Source organism: Haliaeetus albicilla, chromosome 6 (assembly GCF_947461875.1).
Source record: "Haliaeetus albicilla chromosome 6, bHalAlb1.1, whole genome shotgun sequence".
NCBI classification, from domain to species: domain Eukaryota; kingdom Metazoa; phylum Chordata; class Aves; order Accipitriformes; family Accipitridae; genus Haliaeetus; species Haliaeetus albicilla.
In genome coordinates, this window is record NC_091488.1 from 10,225,677 (window position 1) to 10,241,624 (window position 15,948).

General features: G+C 43.1%; 1 protein-coding gene across 1 annotated transcript in view; it reads left to right on the forward strand.

Annotated features, from left to right (window-relative positions):
• Positions 1-3,247: 3,247 nt before the first annotated feature.
• The window catches only part of LOC104325113 (amine oxidase [flavin-containing] A), a 39,731-nt gene continuing 27,030 nt past the window's right edge, over positions 3,248-15,948 (forward strand). Inside the window, exons 1-2 of the mRNA XM_069784986.1 lie at positions 3,248-3,383; positions 14,808-14,902. Of these exons, the coding sequence (XP_069641087.1) occupies positions 3,305-3,383; positions 14,808-14,902 (174 nt within the window). The 5' untranslated portion in view covers positions 3,248-3,304. The remainder of the gene's footprint in view (positions 3,384-14,807; positions 14,903-15,948) is intronic.

Here is a 15,948-nt window from a genome sequence, read left to right on the forward strand (position 1 = left end):
ATACTGAGCAGACATAAAATAACATGTAACTGTGACTACTGATGACATGACCTGAGAAGTTCGACTTCCTCACATCAGTAGTTGGCAAAACCGAAAGCAAAACACCTGTAGTACAATAAAGAACTTAGTGATGACACCCTTGGATATTTTTCTTCATGTTCTTTGATCAAGAAATTGATGCATTTTTGCCCACTGGGGCTACCTGACAATTTTTATTGTTGTGACATAGCTGTGATCTCAAGTGAAAGCATTGCTCTGGATGTTCCACTGCATTTCTCAGCAACTTTCAGTGTTTTTTTCCTGGTATATGCAAAAGTCTATGTCAGTCCTGTGACTTTCTATACCTTCACATTAACGATCACACACATTCTGCAAGCTCAGCAAATTATTACTACAACTCATTCACTGAAGCGGACATAAATCAACTAGACAGATTGCTAGGAAATGGTTTCAGCAACAGTACTTTCCTATGTTCACCCTTCAGCATTGCCCCCTGTTTTTTTATAGTGCATAAGGAATAGGGCCCATTGGTGAGCATTTGTTTATTATTCAACTCTCTGTTCTGAGCAACAATTAACTTCTTTCCAAATAAAATTTTACCTGCTTGGAATAAAATTTCCTTTACTGCAAAGTTTGCCATCCCTTTGTTTCCTGTTGATTTCTGAACACATTTCAAATTTCGCTTTGAAAACATGGTCATAACATTTGGGAAAGGAGGATCACTCTCAGTATGACACATCACCTCCTTCCTTCCCTGCTTCTTGCATTTTCAGCAAGCCCTCAGCAAACCCTGATGGACCCAGCTGAGATGTTGACAGGATCTCCTTGATAATCTCCGATTGGGTTCATCGCATTGTTCTCAAGCAAGGCTTCAGCACCTGCTTGGGGTTTTTTTTCCAAATCCTAGATGTCTGCACTTCTATATGAGCTGAGGTAGAATCATTCTGAGGTCTCTTATTTGTATCATACAGATGCTAAGGTCTTAGCAGTTACATGGTTCTGACAGCCATTGCTACCCTGGAGGCTGCCAATGCCCGAGATAATCCTTGATAGCCCCTTAGACATTTTTTCCGTCTTTAGTCCAAGGGCTGAGGCAACCACAATGTGCACAATTCACACTTTGATGTCATGTCTCACCGTTAGACTGCTCTTCAGTCTCCATTGCTCTTTAACAAGCCTGTTGCAGCTCCCTTCAGTACTAGAGATTTTTTGGCAAGCTTATCTATCAGCAAGTTATCTAGATACACACAAGTTTCCTGTCGATATCACAGAGGATGTGTTTGTTGTTTTTCCTCCAAACTTGGCTTCTGGATTACGAGGGAAGTGCTGCTTGGTGAAGATTTAACTTTGCCAGATTCCCTGTGACCTGCTCACTGGGGCCAGCAAAGCTGCGGGAGCAGGTATCCTTACCACCCTCAAGAAGCAAAGGCTTTTTTCCCCAATAAGCACAAATATCTGTTGGCACATTGCATTTTCTATTTCAGAATACATAGCACTCTCACAGTCTTGGATTGTCACCTTTTCTGCTCACTTTACTCTGGCAGTAAAATGCAAGCAGCAGCAATCTCAGTGATAATGAGCTGCTGTGTCGGTAGACGATCTCTCAGAGCAGTAGGGATCTTGTTCTCATTTGCTACAGTACTTGGCACTTGTGTGTCTGCAGCTAGTACAACACAATTAGCACTGCACATATACTTTACTTTTTAAAGTACCTGGTTTTATTTTTGAAGAACATCCATTATTCTGTCTCTCGTACTGTTGCTTAGTGATTTCATAGATGTTTCTGCATTCGGTCACTGCTGTCACAGAATCATAGAATGGTTTGATTTGAAAGGGACCCTTAAAGATCATCTAGTTCCAACCCCCCTGCCATGGGCAGGGACACCTTCCACTAGACCAGGTTGCTCAAAGCCCCATCCAACCTGGCCTTGAACACTGCCAGGGATGGGACATCCACGGCCTCTCTGGGCAACCCATTCCAGTGCCTCACCACCCTCACAGTAAAGAACTTCTTCCTTACATCTAATCTAAATCTACCCTCTTCCAGTTTAAAGCCATTACCCCTTGTCCTATCACGACATGCCCTTGTAAAAAGTCCCTCTCTGGCTTTCTTGTCAGCTCCCTTTAGGTACTGGAAGGCTGCTCTAAGGTCTCTCTGGAGCCTTCTCTTCTCCAGGCTGAACAACCCCAACTCTCTCAGCCTGTCCTCAGAGGAGAGGTGCTCCAGCCCTCTGATCATCTTCGTGGTCTTCCTTTGGACCCAGTCCAACAGGTCCATGTCTCACTCATTTGGCACAGCTAGCACAAACCAAAAGTCCTAATTTTTCCCACTGTAAGAAAGCCAAGGCATTTCCAAGGACACCGACTGTGTAGTATTTATTGCACTCTCATTCAATTCTTTGGTCATACCCAGGTATGGGATATGATTGCGGAACTGGGCAACTCTCAGAACTTATATCAATATTTAACGTGAAGCGGCATTAGGATTTTCTGTAATTGTGTGAACTGTAAAGGTCTTCTGTGCTTACTTGGGAAGGGAAGGACAGGCTCTCTTATTTTTTCAACTTAGCTTCGCAGAGATGACATTTACACTTTGGCAATAAAAATTGTACGAGCTGTAAAATGCACGAAAAAATCACAACCATCAGAGCATCAGAGCAGTAATAGTAGCCAAGTACAAACAAAACTGGTATTTCGGCAACCAGTTATTACTTAAGGCACTGTCTTTGGGAAGCTACTTTCTTGGAAAGATTAACCCTTCATTCCCTGGCTCACCGACCGCGTGCGATTTGATCCTAGTAGAAGGTGAGGCTTGTACACTGGTCTAACCCGTGACACTCTAGCTCCACGGATCTCCTCCTCTCCCACGCTCCCTGCTAGCCTACTTCCTCAATTTTAGGGAATAAAAAGTGGATCGCGAGCGCAGCTCGCTAGAACTGCAACGGCCACGCTGTCGCCTCTCTGCCTCCAGTCCTTCTGCTGCACCCGAGCCGGGCCGGTGCGAAACCGAGCCGCTACCGAGCCGGACCCAGGCAAACCGTGCACCGGGAGCCACCCCTTCGGCGCCGCTTTTCCCCGAGCGACCCCCGCCGCCCTCCCGCTCCGCCGGGGCCTCGCACCGCCCCGTCGGGCAGGGCCGGAGGGGCGAGGACCGGGGAGGCGTGGCTAGGCCAGACCCCGCCCCTGGGCAGCGTCCATTGGTGGAAGCGGCGCGGGGACCGCCCAGGGGCGGGTCCGGGGCGGGCGGGACGGCTCCAGAGCCGGCTCGGAGCCGCCGCCGTTGCCGCCGCCGCGGGAGGGCGGGATGGAGAGAGCGGCCGGGACGGGGAGCAGCGCCATGGCCGAGAAATACGACGTGGTCGTGGTCGGGGGCGGCATCTCAGGTGGGTCCGGCGCGGCCAGCGAGCGTCCGCCGGCCTTTGCCGGGGTATCAGCCCGGGAACGGTCCCAGACGGAGCCCGTCGTGCGGCGGGGACGGCACCGGTGCTCGGGGCCGGGGTGCTGCCGGCTGGGCTGCGTGGGGCCTGGGAGCGGCGGGGCCGGGGGTGGCTCGGGCCCGCGGCTGGGCGTAAGGCGTGGGCGGTGGTTAACGGGGGTGTCAGGTCTGCAGGGGCTTCAGATACACCTGGGGGGGGGGAAGGGAAAAATGATCCGGGTCGATGTTTTAGGATGTATTTGCTGCTTCTTGCCTTGGTTTGTACTTCGTGCTCGTCAGAAGAGAGTCTGTGGGAAAACTGAGTTTTATCGCGTCCACAGGTGCAGGAGAATGCAGGGGGAGAGGCTGGGATTTTCACATCCTGGGAAAGATGGGATTTTGAAGTTGTGGGTTTTTAGGATGCTCTTGCAGTGCTGGCAATTGTATTCTTTTGATAAATACTGCAGAAAACCAGGTGGGAATATCTGTAAAAACAGGTGGGGTTTTGTTACTAGGAGAAGTGCCATACGACAGACAGCCAAATTCCACTCCTGCGATGGACTCTTCACACTCTACTAGGAAATACTTCCCAAAATACTCTTCAGATCTACTTTAAAACTAGCAAGTGCATTGTGGCCCCTGATCCTCACGCTTAAAAAAACAGAAGTAATTGCTCTTATGGCACCTGACAGTACCTAAGATGAGAATGTTGCCACGTTGGAGAAAATCTGTGTTTGTTGTGTCCATCAGATAAATACTGTTTTAGCAGCTTTGGCCCTGTTTCAGTTTTCAGGGAGTCTTTACTTCACTAGTGATTCAGAAAAGGTGAGTTATGTGACTGAGTGACTTCAGTGATACTACAGCCATTATTGCTATAGGTAAAATTAATTTTCATTAGAATTGAGGAAGAGTCAGAGGCGTTCATTTCTTTAATCTGCAATGAATTAATGCACAAAACAGCAAATTGTTTACTTAATTACCTTATTTCATTTGCTAAAACAACAGTAATTGTTTAAACAATTATTTGTGGCAATGTAGTTATATAAATAATCTGTGGTATCACTGAACAGAAAGAGTTTGGACCTAGTTGTGCTTGCTTTTTAGTTTTACCAGATGCCTGGGTATTCTCCTGCTAGCACGAGTCATTTGGTCTTCGTCCTTAAGGTTGCTGTAATGCACAGAGTGCCCTTAGGGAATTACCGCCCCTACTGTGTGCAGCTGATGGTGATGTGATCTTAATAGGGTTTTTAGGGCTCTGAGAAGCATTTCTTCTCTTGAGGGTACCTTGCTCCTCCAGCTTTCCAACCTGTAGCAGTTTTTGGAAAATGCATCGAGCATTTCTAAGTGGTATCTTGTCTCACTAGTGCAAGAATCAGTAAGTTACTTCAGAACATTTACGCCTTGGATTAAAGCCTGATGTAGAGTCTGAAATGGAGCCAAGCAGGAAATTTCAAGGCGTTACAGTCCCTGAAAATTTGTCAGTGGCATTAGGAAGACAAATAAATGTCACAGCACTCTTGTGGTACAGGAACATTTTTTTGGCCAGTTGTAACCCTTATGTCATGCCAGTGGCGTAGAAATCGGTGTTTGCCTGTTATATATTAGAACAGGCATCGTTTTGAGAAAGCAACCTTAGAAAAATGGACAATAAATACTTTATTTCATAATTAATCCATTTTTAATATACAATACCATTCATAGCTGGGCACAATAATTCCTATCAGCTCCTGGTTTGTTTTGCTTTTCACACAGCTTCTCTGTCGCTGCCAATCCTGTAGCAATATACCTACACCTCAGTTCTGTAAGAGGTTAGACAGTGCTGCTTTCTGGTCTTAAAAAAGGTCATCTGTATCTGAATTTTGGTTCTGGTGAGATAAATAGTAAAACATGCTCTAGGATGGACAGGGTTTCCCCTCAACATCTCTCTAACTCCAGTCTTGACTTGCTGCTGCTTATTTGTCTGAAGATATAGGTGCAGTTGCCTCATCTGGTAAGATTACTGTCTTCTCTCCTTCTACTGTATTTTAAATACTCATTACCTGATGCTTGCAAGAAAGGATGGGAAACTTTGGGATAAACTAGTTCTTTACTAGAAATACATGAAATGTATATCAGATACAAGCAAGCTGCTTGTTATATTAAGTGGGAGCTTCCCAGCAGTGAGACCGTGGCTTTTTAAAATATTTGTGCAGTATTTGCGAAATGAAGCTCAAATCCTGACTGGCACCTCTGGATTTGTCTGTTCCTCAAAGTGAAGCATGGATTTGAGAGCCAGTTTCTGTACAACCTAACACACTTCTCTCATCCATGCTCCTGATCTCTCCGTATGGACACATCTGTACGTGGTCATTCACAGGGACACAGAATCGACTCTGCCTGTAGGAAGCTGCAATCTAGGGATGGAGGGAGCTTCTGCAAAGAGTGCTTCACAGTGGGGAAGCTCTTGGAAGAAGAAGTCAGCTCTGGTGGCCTCTATCGCTGAGATTTTCCTGCTGTACCCTGTGGAATCATGTTCAAACTGTCCAGACTGCATCAGCAAGTACATTTGGACCCCTACAGAGAGGGAGCTGCAGAGCTTTTTTCACATGGGCGTGCATGTTAAAAATGTGGATCATGGCCAGGAAAGGCCCCAGGCACATGTTTGTATCATTCTTAATGGATAATGTCCCCTGTAATACAGTTAATATTAATTATAAGATTTTATACTCAAGCATATTAAATAAACTGATGCCTGAAGTTAAAGACTTTCCCTATACCCGCAGGGAGTTCTTATTTATATGCCTTGAATATTGCTCCCATTTTCTATTAATAGGGTTTTCTACTGAACTGAAGAAGGTGTTCTGGTTTGAATTGATTTTGACCTTTTGCTTGTGCATTTTGGTTTAGGCTATGCAATTCCCTCATTTGTTAAACACAGCAGGCTGAGAGCACACGACGTGCCATGGATGCATGTCTGATTAATCGGCAGGGTCATAACCCTGACATCCCATCAGACAGTCCTCTGCTGCTTGGGTTAAGGGGCTACCACTAGTTGAGGACTAGGAGATTGTCATCATCTGTGTGGACTAACAGCTGTATTGATGGCTTCTGGAAGTTGTCCCTTTTATGCAGCAAGTCACTGCCATACCTCTCTTGACACATTGTCCCCATCCCAGCTCCATTACCTGCTCCGCAAGCTAAGGCTGCAATTACAGGGTAATTCAGATTTTGGTGCCATGGCCCTAGGATGCAGCGTGCACGGGTGCTCTGAGGTATGAGATGGGTTGTCAGGAGGTCTGGGATGCTCAGTCACTCTTTGGGGACTGAGTGTTAACGACTGGACAGCATTCAGTGCTTGGAGATTTTTGACAGAAACTGCAGATATTTCAGCTTGTCAGATAGAAGATGGCTGCTGCCTACGTGTGACCTGTAATTCCTCAAAATTTTCCAACTGACCTTATTGGGGCATAATTTTACATGGATAACAAAATGTGCTGTTGACTCAAAGGCTACCTCCTTGCCAAATTTCAAGTTGCTGCTAGAACTACCAAAATAGGAATAAAAAAAAGCCGTGAGTTTTCAAAATCAGATAATGTTTGTTTCCTGGAGGTTTAGAAATAGCCAGCCAATTTTGACAAAGATTTTCCAGCAAAAAAGAGTCAGCCTGAAAAACACACCCTGAAAATTCAAGCTTAAATAGTTCAAAATTTGGCAAAAAAAGAGTAAACAAAATACCCTAACTTTTTTCAGCGGGAAGTTTGGGGTATATTTTTGTGCTAGCCTGACCTTACACGTGAATTTTGGACACTGGAAGCCAAGTTTATCAAAAGAAGGCATGGAGAATTAAGAATGTTTGTCTACATAATGGAAACCAGAGATGCATCAGATATGGAGAAGTATGTCCAGAAGCAGGCAAGTCCAAGAAAACTTGTATGCAAATATCTTTTGGAAGAAATTTCAACACATCGTGTTACAAGCACAAAGCACAAGGGAAACACAGCCGTAATTGAAACTTAAACTGACGATTATCATTCTTTGACATGGATAGTTCTTATTTCCACGTAAAAATATGTTTGTTCTTCGCTAGAAACAAGGAGATCTCATGGGTCAACAAAACGGATGCTTAGATTTGCCAGCCGCATGAAGAAAACAGCACTGTCTTCTATTGCACTTATGGAGGAGTCCAACAGCTACAAATTGTAGGAGAAGCTGGGATGTAAAAATAATAGTAATTAGTCTTTATATTGAAATAAAACATACGATACACTATTAAGGCTTTTTTTTTTCTCTCTCCATGGAAGAGCGCTATGTGTTGGCATCTCCTGCGCCACGGTGTGTGATCGACAACCTTACCACTTGAGCTACCTACGCGTTGGCTGTGGTCTCTGAGTGAAAGACCGAATAATGAGGAAATGCAGATTTTTCTTGCTTGCTATGATGGGAGCACAACTTATGTTGTATACTGCTCTGTTTGTTTTGACAGCATGCCAAGCTGCTGGTGGGTGGTAGTGTCAGATAAACTGTCAAATACACAGTTACTGGTAGAAGATATAATCAGTCCCACCTGTGTAAATCTGGAGTAGTTTTCAGTAGATTTTTTGTTTTCTAGTGTTACTTCTAAATTTACCTAGAATTTGATCTGTAGGAATGCAATAGCTGGTTCCTAAAACATATCCTGCATTTATCTCTTTACATCTGCCCTGTGCTGGGCTCCGGCTACCCAGTTACTTCCAAGTTTCTTTCTGGATCCAACAGGAAAGCTGATAATCAGTGATAGTATTGTCCCTTAGTACCAGAAATTCCTAAAGGCCATTTTTGGGGATGCAGAAATAAACAGCAATGTTCCACAGAGCTCTCGGTTCCCCAGGTACTGCTAGCAAGCTGACTGTCATTATGAGAAAAATTTACAGCAGGAACAAAACTATCAGATCCCCATATAAAGTGTAATGGATGTTTTATACAATACTTGCAAATAAGCAGAAAATGCTAGTTTCCATTTGCCTCCTTCTTCATAATGTGTTCTAATGTTTTGCTACTAAAGATGCAAAACCTTATGATGTGGGGCATGGGTTTTGGTTAAGACACTCCTTTGTGTTATGCTCAGTGCTAGGTATTTAGTTTTGGCCAAAATATGGTTGTCATGTGTTCATTATATAACCGGATGTAAAAATACTGTTATTTTCATCTTTCATCATATTCTTCATGTGGTTTTCTATGGTAAAGGCATAATTTATAAACGTTGTCTAACCCAGGGGCAACCTGAGTAGTCAGCAGCTGGTTCTGCTCCTGAATGAAGAACGTGTCAGGTTTGTTTCTGGCAAAAACCAGCTGTACACCAGCGTGATTCACAGGTCAGCAAATTCAGAGCTCCCAAGAGAGCGCTGTAAACCTGTGGTTTGTCCTTGATTTTGCACCATGCCTCAGGCTTAGGTGAAAGGTGTTGAAAGGTAGGAAAGAGTATTCTTGTTAGCTAGGTAAGAGTGTAATTTACTCCAGCAAGCAAAAGAAATAGCCAAGTAGTTAGGACAGATCTCTAAATATCCTAGCATAACAAAAACGGGCATGGGACAGGCATTATGTCTCTCCTGGAAATACCAGTGCTGATGTTCTTGATATTTGTGGCAATGACATTGATCATAGTTTAGCAGCAACACTTTTTCACATAATTACTTAGTTGAAGATCACCGTTTAGCTAACAGGAATTTATTCTGCATACTGACCAAAACAATTATCAATAGTTAGAAAATGTGCATAATTACCTTAGGTGTTTCCATTAACTAGATGGTATCAAACCATCGTCATCTTAACTGATGCTACTCATTTTAATATATAAGGGGAAGGAGGATGCTGCATTTCTAACCCTGTGCTTATACCAGTTAACTTTTTCTGCCTTTTTGGGGGGGGAGGGGGTGTTTACTGCAATGGGCTTTGGACTTGAAAATCCCGGTGGGTGTGTACAGAGGAGTGGATTCATCGTTGGGATACAATTCAGTCTTCCTGCCCACTGTGCTTCTGTTAACACTGTCCATGAGAAACTGTCTTTGTACCCTTCAGAACAAGGCTTGCATCTGTTGAAAGCATTTAGACAGTAGCACCATTGAAACCAGTCAGAGTGGCTTGGGCTCAGTTGGACAATGTACTCTGTAATAGAAAATATTTATTCTCTTTTGGCTGAAAACTTTGCTGAATCAGCTGGATTATTTTTGCTAAAGGGGAAAAAAAGAATTGATGAAAAGAAATGAAAAACATTTACCTGAAAATGACAAAATAAATAAACGCAACCTCATCCCCAATATCAAGTATTCTACAGCAAGGATTGTGAAAAAGCATATGGAAAGATAAAATACAGTTTCTGACAAATAGAAAGTGATATTATGGTAGTAGGCAACACTGAAGAATAAATGAATGTAGACACTGTGTATTCTTGCTGTTTTGTGCAAATTTAAGGGGCTGTAATTAATATTTTTTTCTCTTTTTTGTGGCAACTTTAAATCTTCAAATCCTTAGTCTGTGAAAAAAACCAGTTCTTTCATTCTCAGCCTTCTATATGTTGTTGCCCATTAGTGATTTCTCTGGTCAGTCTGATGTAACTGAGTACATTTTAACTATATTTTAAAACTTACTTAAATACTATGGTGTGCACAAAAATTCCAATGAAAAGAAAATCAGGGAGTGGGGAGAAGGAGAAGAAAGAGGTGAGGAAGAGAGATTTTACCCTATGGTCATGGCAGAAATGTTTTGTGTCTCATATTGACAGGTTCATGTTTACTTGGCAAAGAGACTACCAGATAAATAATGAGAGCTGATTCTAAGGTGGCCATTGCCAGATTTAATTACTCAGTTGTGTTTGGAAAAAGTTATGTTTTCCATCAGTGAAACAGTAAAAATAATTACAGCATTAACATGCCGTTGCAGTGGAACTTTAATGAGGATATATTGACAATTGTCTTACTTTACCGATATATATTAGAATAATGAGCGAAAAAGTTTTAAAATTATTCCCCTGCTTAAGATCAGAAGAATGTAGAGATTTTCCAGTTAGATTTTTTCCATATGTTACTCAATTAAAGCCTGCTGGAACACTACAGTAATGGGTTAGTCGTCTTTCACACGATGTATTTATCCCACTTCATGTACAGTAGGGCGGATTAACAAGGATTTTATGAAGGAATGTTGTATTAGGTTGGTTTTGGTAAACTTTCAGCCCAATAGTGGATCCATAAATGACAAATGCACTTTATCAAAGAAGCAATGGATCTAGAAAACCAGCAGACAAGTTACCTTTTCAATAGTATCAGGTAACTTTCTCTGCCTTTGTTTTGCTGTGTTCAATATGGCACATACATAGTGGCCTCAGTTTGAAAGGTTAAAAGCTTAATGGTATCAGACTGTCATCACTCCCCTTCACTGCCCTTGCATGTTTTGGAGATGTTCAGCATACATCACGTAAGAAGTGCTGTCTCTGGGAAAGAATGCTGGTGATTTTTGCTTCTGATCACGGTGTATCAGTGAATCTGTTTGATGTTGTGGATTCACAGAGCCTGGATTTTGAAAAGTAGAATTACTGTACTATTACTATAGAATTACTATCACATTTCCAATAAAGTAACTTTTTAAAAACTCCCACCATTTGCGCTACAGAACTCGTATCTGCTCATATGCCCTGTATCAATCCTAGTATTGACGCAACTTGGAATTATTCTCATAAACGCTACCCTTATAAACACTTCCCTACAAAAAGGGAAATATTTCCTACATTGTGGGCTCGGCTGGGAATCAAGCTCGGGTGTCTTAAGTCCCAGTCTTGTGCACTACCTGTAGAGTTGAACCTCTCTCTCCTATGACATAGAGACATACTTTGTTGTATTTTCCATCAGGCTACATACAAAATTCACTGTTGTTCAGCATCTCTATGTTTCAGCCACGGTGTGTGTCTTTTAGTCTGCAGATTGGCATAAATTCATCTTCTTTCTTTTTTTTTTTTTTTTTTAACTGTATATCCAATGTTTTGATGCACTTGAAACTGTTTTGCTTGATAGGATTATGACAATTTTCTGAAATGAAAGCAGCAGCAATATGATCTGTGGCAGCAGCGATTCCGAGTCCTTAATAGCAGTGCAAAATCAATAGGAATAGAGCTTTCGTGCACGGTGTCTTCAGACAGGGGGGGAGCTTGTTGCAAGATTGCCATAGAAACCCTTGTGGAGGATGTATAAGTCATCTTGCCTCGTTTATTCTCATCTAATAACAAGTGAATTTTCTACAGCCAGATACTTCAAATGAGACATGCTTTTGGCAGGCTCCTTTCATCTTTCTGAGGCAAGTAGTATCTTTCTAATTCATAGAATTAGAGTGATATCTGGAAGGAGTGTGGCCAAGTGATTTGGGGTGATTTGGGGCTTTATCTCTAGGCTGCACTCGGAGGAGGTGGAGGCAGCAATGGGGCACAGCAGGGGCCTTGGCTGTGGCGGCCATGTCTGTGCTGCGCTCGTACAGGCGTACGCAGGCACGTTTTAAAATACCTTGCCTGAGTCTTGGCCTAGGCCTGAGAGGTCGCAGCCTAGTGCTCGGTTTGGCCCCGTACGGCGTGCTTGCAGGACGCTGTGGGCGTCCACCACAACCCAGGACGCTGTGGCTGGTGTCCGAGCCCCCGCGTGGTGGAGGGCCGTGGCGTTAGAGCGGTGCTGGCGTTGCAGGAGGCCCTTGTGTTAGGAAGGCCCTGCCGTCCTCCTCGGCAGCGCCTGGGAGGTGTGCGATGTCCTCTGGGGAAGCAGTGGAGATGCTGGCGGGGAGGTGGGAGGCCGGCTCCATGGGGCCTGAGGGGAGCTGAGCAGGCAGAGATGGGGCAAGGAGCTGGAAAGGAGAAGGTCTCATGCCTCCCTCTCGTTCTCAGCCCGTCGATCAAACAGAAAAAAAATGGTCACTCTCTGGTGCCCAGGTCTGTAGAGGGTACTGCAACAGCGACAAAAGTCTTGAAAATTCAAGTTATGGAGAAGATAAAGGGAAAATATGCCATCTATTTAGAGGTTAATTGTGTATCAAAAGCACGTAGGCTTCACGACCTGTGGGCCGCGTAAGGCATACCTGTGTCTGGTCACACCAGAATGGAGCTCAAGAGTTGGGCTCAGCAGACGGCTGCACAGAGATACACTGTGTGGGGGTGTTGTTGGTAGTCCTCCATTTTGAAAGAAAACTGTTTCCATGCTTTAAACAAATAAGTGTGTAGTAACAATCTCTAATCAACATATTTTGCATTGTTTTTATTTCTGAGTCAGGCCCCTCTCCCAGTTGCCAGTAAGCCATCGCTGTGCCAACGTATCTCTTCCCTTTCCCAGCCTGTGTAGCTTGGAAGCCTTTTTTGCGGTTGTTTTTTTTTTTTGATCCATGTCTAAGGTGACACTTGGGTTAACAATAATGAAACAAAAAAACTGTAAGGCTGGAATGCAAGAAGTACAGTTTAACAAGCAAACAGGTTGGAGAACCTCAGTCACATTACCACGTTCCTCATCCTTTAGCTGTCCTTCTTTATTTGGATATATCATATAATTAAGCTATAAACCAGTAATAAGCTTAACTTCCAACCCAGTCCAGCGCAACCATTATTCATCCTAAATAGCTGTGGTGTGAATACAGCTATCGTATACAGCATGAAATGATGATCTCAGGTGCTGAGGATTTGCATACTTTTTTTTTCATACCTAGGCAAGATTTTTTGCTGCTTCATGTTCCAAAGGGTGACACGTGAATGCGCTGTGCATTTTTTCGAGACTTGATATATCTACAGTAAACTTTCTTACAAAAGAATTACCCACTCATGCCTGAGTGTCCAGTGGTATTTACACAGAATAGAGAAATTCAACCTTTTATTTTATATATGTAGGAAATCCACACTTTTTTTGTGACAAAAACTACTGTATATTTTGAAAAATTGTTTTTCCTCACATAAAAAATATAAATATTTGTAAGAAAATACTGCAGTTTGTGTTTCCAACATTATAGACTTGTGTCTTCTATGTTTATCTTGATAAAGAAGAGAACACCATCACTGAAAGGACTAAAGAATTAACTACAGAAAAAATTGTAAAATGTTCTCTATAGACTTCCATGCAGGAAAAAAGTGATCAAAAACTACTGAAAGAAATTAGATCAATTTATAAGGTGTTCACTCCACTGACAAATGGCTTGCATTTTTAAAAATTAGAATGGTAAATAGATGGAAGAATTAAGTATACTCCTGCTCCAGCAGCACTCTAAAGAATATGGTGCAAGGATGTAAAGTTATTTTTAGATGAGAATGGAAATTGTATATATAATTTTTGTCAATGTAAGACATTTGAACTTCCTCAGTTCTGGTTTCCAGTGAATGGTGTTCCACTTCCCCATTAAAAGATTATGTGCACAGAAGTTTATGGGCTATTCTGTATTGTCCTCAGAATAAATGAGTACACTTAACGCTGCCCAGAACAATTCCTCTCCTCTGGTCTTTTCAGATGTGCGTTCTTTGTAGGCTCACGAACAGTTGCTTTTAATCACATTTCAAGGTAGTGTAATAAACATGAATATAATATTGTTATTCCTTACTGCAGGGCATCTTGGAAGTTCTGATCAATAAGGCTGGCTTTCGTATACTTAAGGAGGGGAAACCACTCCAAAGAAACAATGCTTCAGTGCCAAATTGGCCTGCAGGGCAATAGGATAATCTGATTTCACAAACTCATAATTGCTTTTTACAATTTCAGCTCACATTTGTCAAAAGCAAAGAGGACTCCTGTCCTATTGAATTTTCAGTTGTCTCTAGTGCCTCCATCACAAAGTCCCATAATTAGATGATTTTTGCTGAGACCATAATTCCTTTTATAAAGTATCTACATACAGCCTGTTTGATTGCCATGGTCAAACTCCATTGCTTAAAATGAATCTTGAGAGTGAAGCAGACTTTCCTTCTGCATGTTAATGAGGACAACAGATAGCAATAGAGTGGAGAGTTGATGAGTGAGAGAAGTTGGAAGCCTACCTTGCTGGAACATACCTATTTAGCATATTATTATTTCTATCACTTCAGCTCTGCAAGCCCCACAACCTGGGTTCTACCTTTCTATGCACTGCACAGATGAAGAGTAAGATGCATGTCCCTTAATAATTGAGATTTTACTGGTTTTAAAATGCCAAAATGCTAACCTGAAGGAGAAAACATCAGTCTCTGAATGCTACTTATGGAGATGATTATAACATGCAACTAAGCAGCAGCCATAGGATTTCTGTGGTAAGATGCCATGAAATGCTTCTGACTTCTCTCAGGAATTTTTGAAAACAGTATGGAAATCTCTGACTTTGAAGCTTTGGTTCAGTTTTTGACCATTAATGTGGCTGATTATTGCCACTTGCTTTAAAGCACTTCCTCTTTTTCTGGCAGGTTTGTCAGCCGCCAAATTGCTGTCTGAGTCTGGGGTCAATGTGGTGGTTCTTGAGGCCCGGAACAGAGTTGGAGGAAGGACATTCACTATCAGGGTAAGTGCTTCATGAGATGCTGGACTCTCACTTGTGCTGGTCTACGACGTGGCAAATGTCACTCCTATCTTCAAGAAGGGCAAGAAGGAGGATGCAGGGAGCTACAGGCCAGTCAGCCTCAACTCAATCCCTGGGAAGGCGATAGAGTTACTAATCCTGGACACCATTTCCAGGCACATGAAGGACAAGAAAGTAATCAGTCAGCATGAATTCACCAAGAGGAAGTCATGCTTGACCAGCCTAATAACCTTCTATGATGAAATGACTGACTTAGTGGATGAGAGAAGAACAGTGGATATTGTCTACCTAGACTTCAGTAATTCAACACTGTCTCCCATAAGATCCTCATAGACAAGCTGACGAAGTTGGGCTGGTTGAGCAGACAGTGAGATGGACTGAAAACCGGCTGAACAGCCTGGGTCCAAGGATGGGGATCAGTGCTATGAAGTCTAGTTGGAGCCCAGTAACTTGCGGTGTACCCCAGGGGTCAATACTGTGTCCGATCCTGTTCAACATCTTCATTAATGATCTGGATGATGAAGGGACTGGAGCATCTCTCCTATGAGGAAAGGCTGAGAGAGATGGCACTGTTTAGCCCAGAAAAGAGAAGGCTGAGGGGAGATCTCATCAGTGTATTGAAGGGAGGGAAGGAAGGGTGCAAAGAGGATGGAGGCAGGCTCTTCCCAGTGGTGCCCAGTGGCAGGGCAAGAGGCGATGGGCAAAAACTGAGACACAGGAGGTTTGAACCATCTGAACATTAGGAAACACTTTTGCACTGTGAAGGCGACTGAGCACTGACACAGCTTGCCCAGGGAGGTTGTAGTGTCTCCCTCCCTGAGATATTCAAAAGCTGTCTGGATGCAGTCCTGGGCAACTGGCTCCAGGTGACCTTACTAGAACAGGAAGGGTTGGACTAGATGACCTCCAGAGGTCCCTTCCAACCTCAACCATTCAGTGATTCTGTTGGGTTTGACATCGTTAGCCAGAGAGTAGAGGGGGAGTAGAGTTCCCAAAGAAGACAGGTGTCTCAAGTTGCCATCACTTTT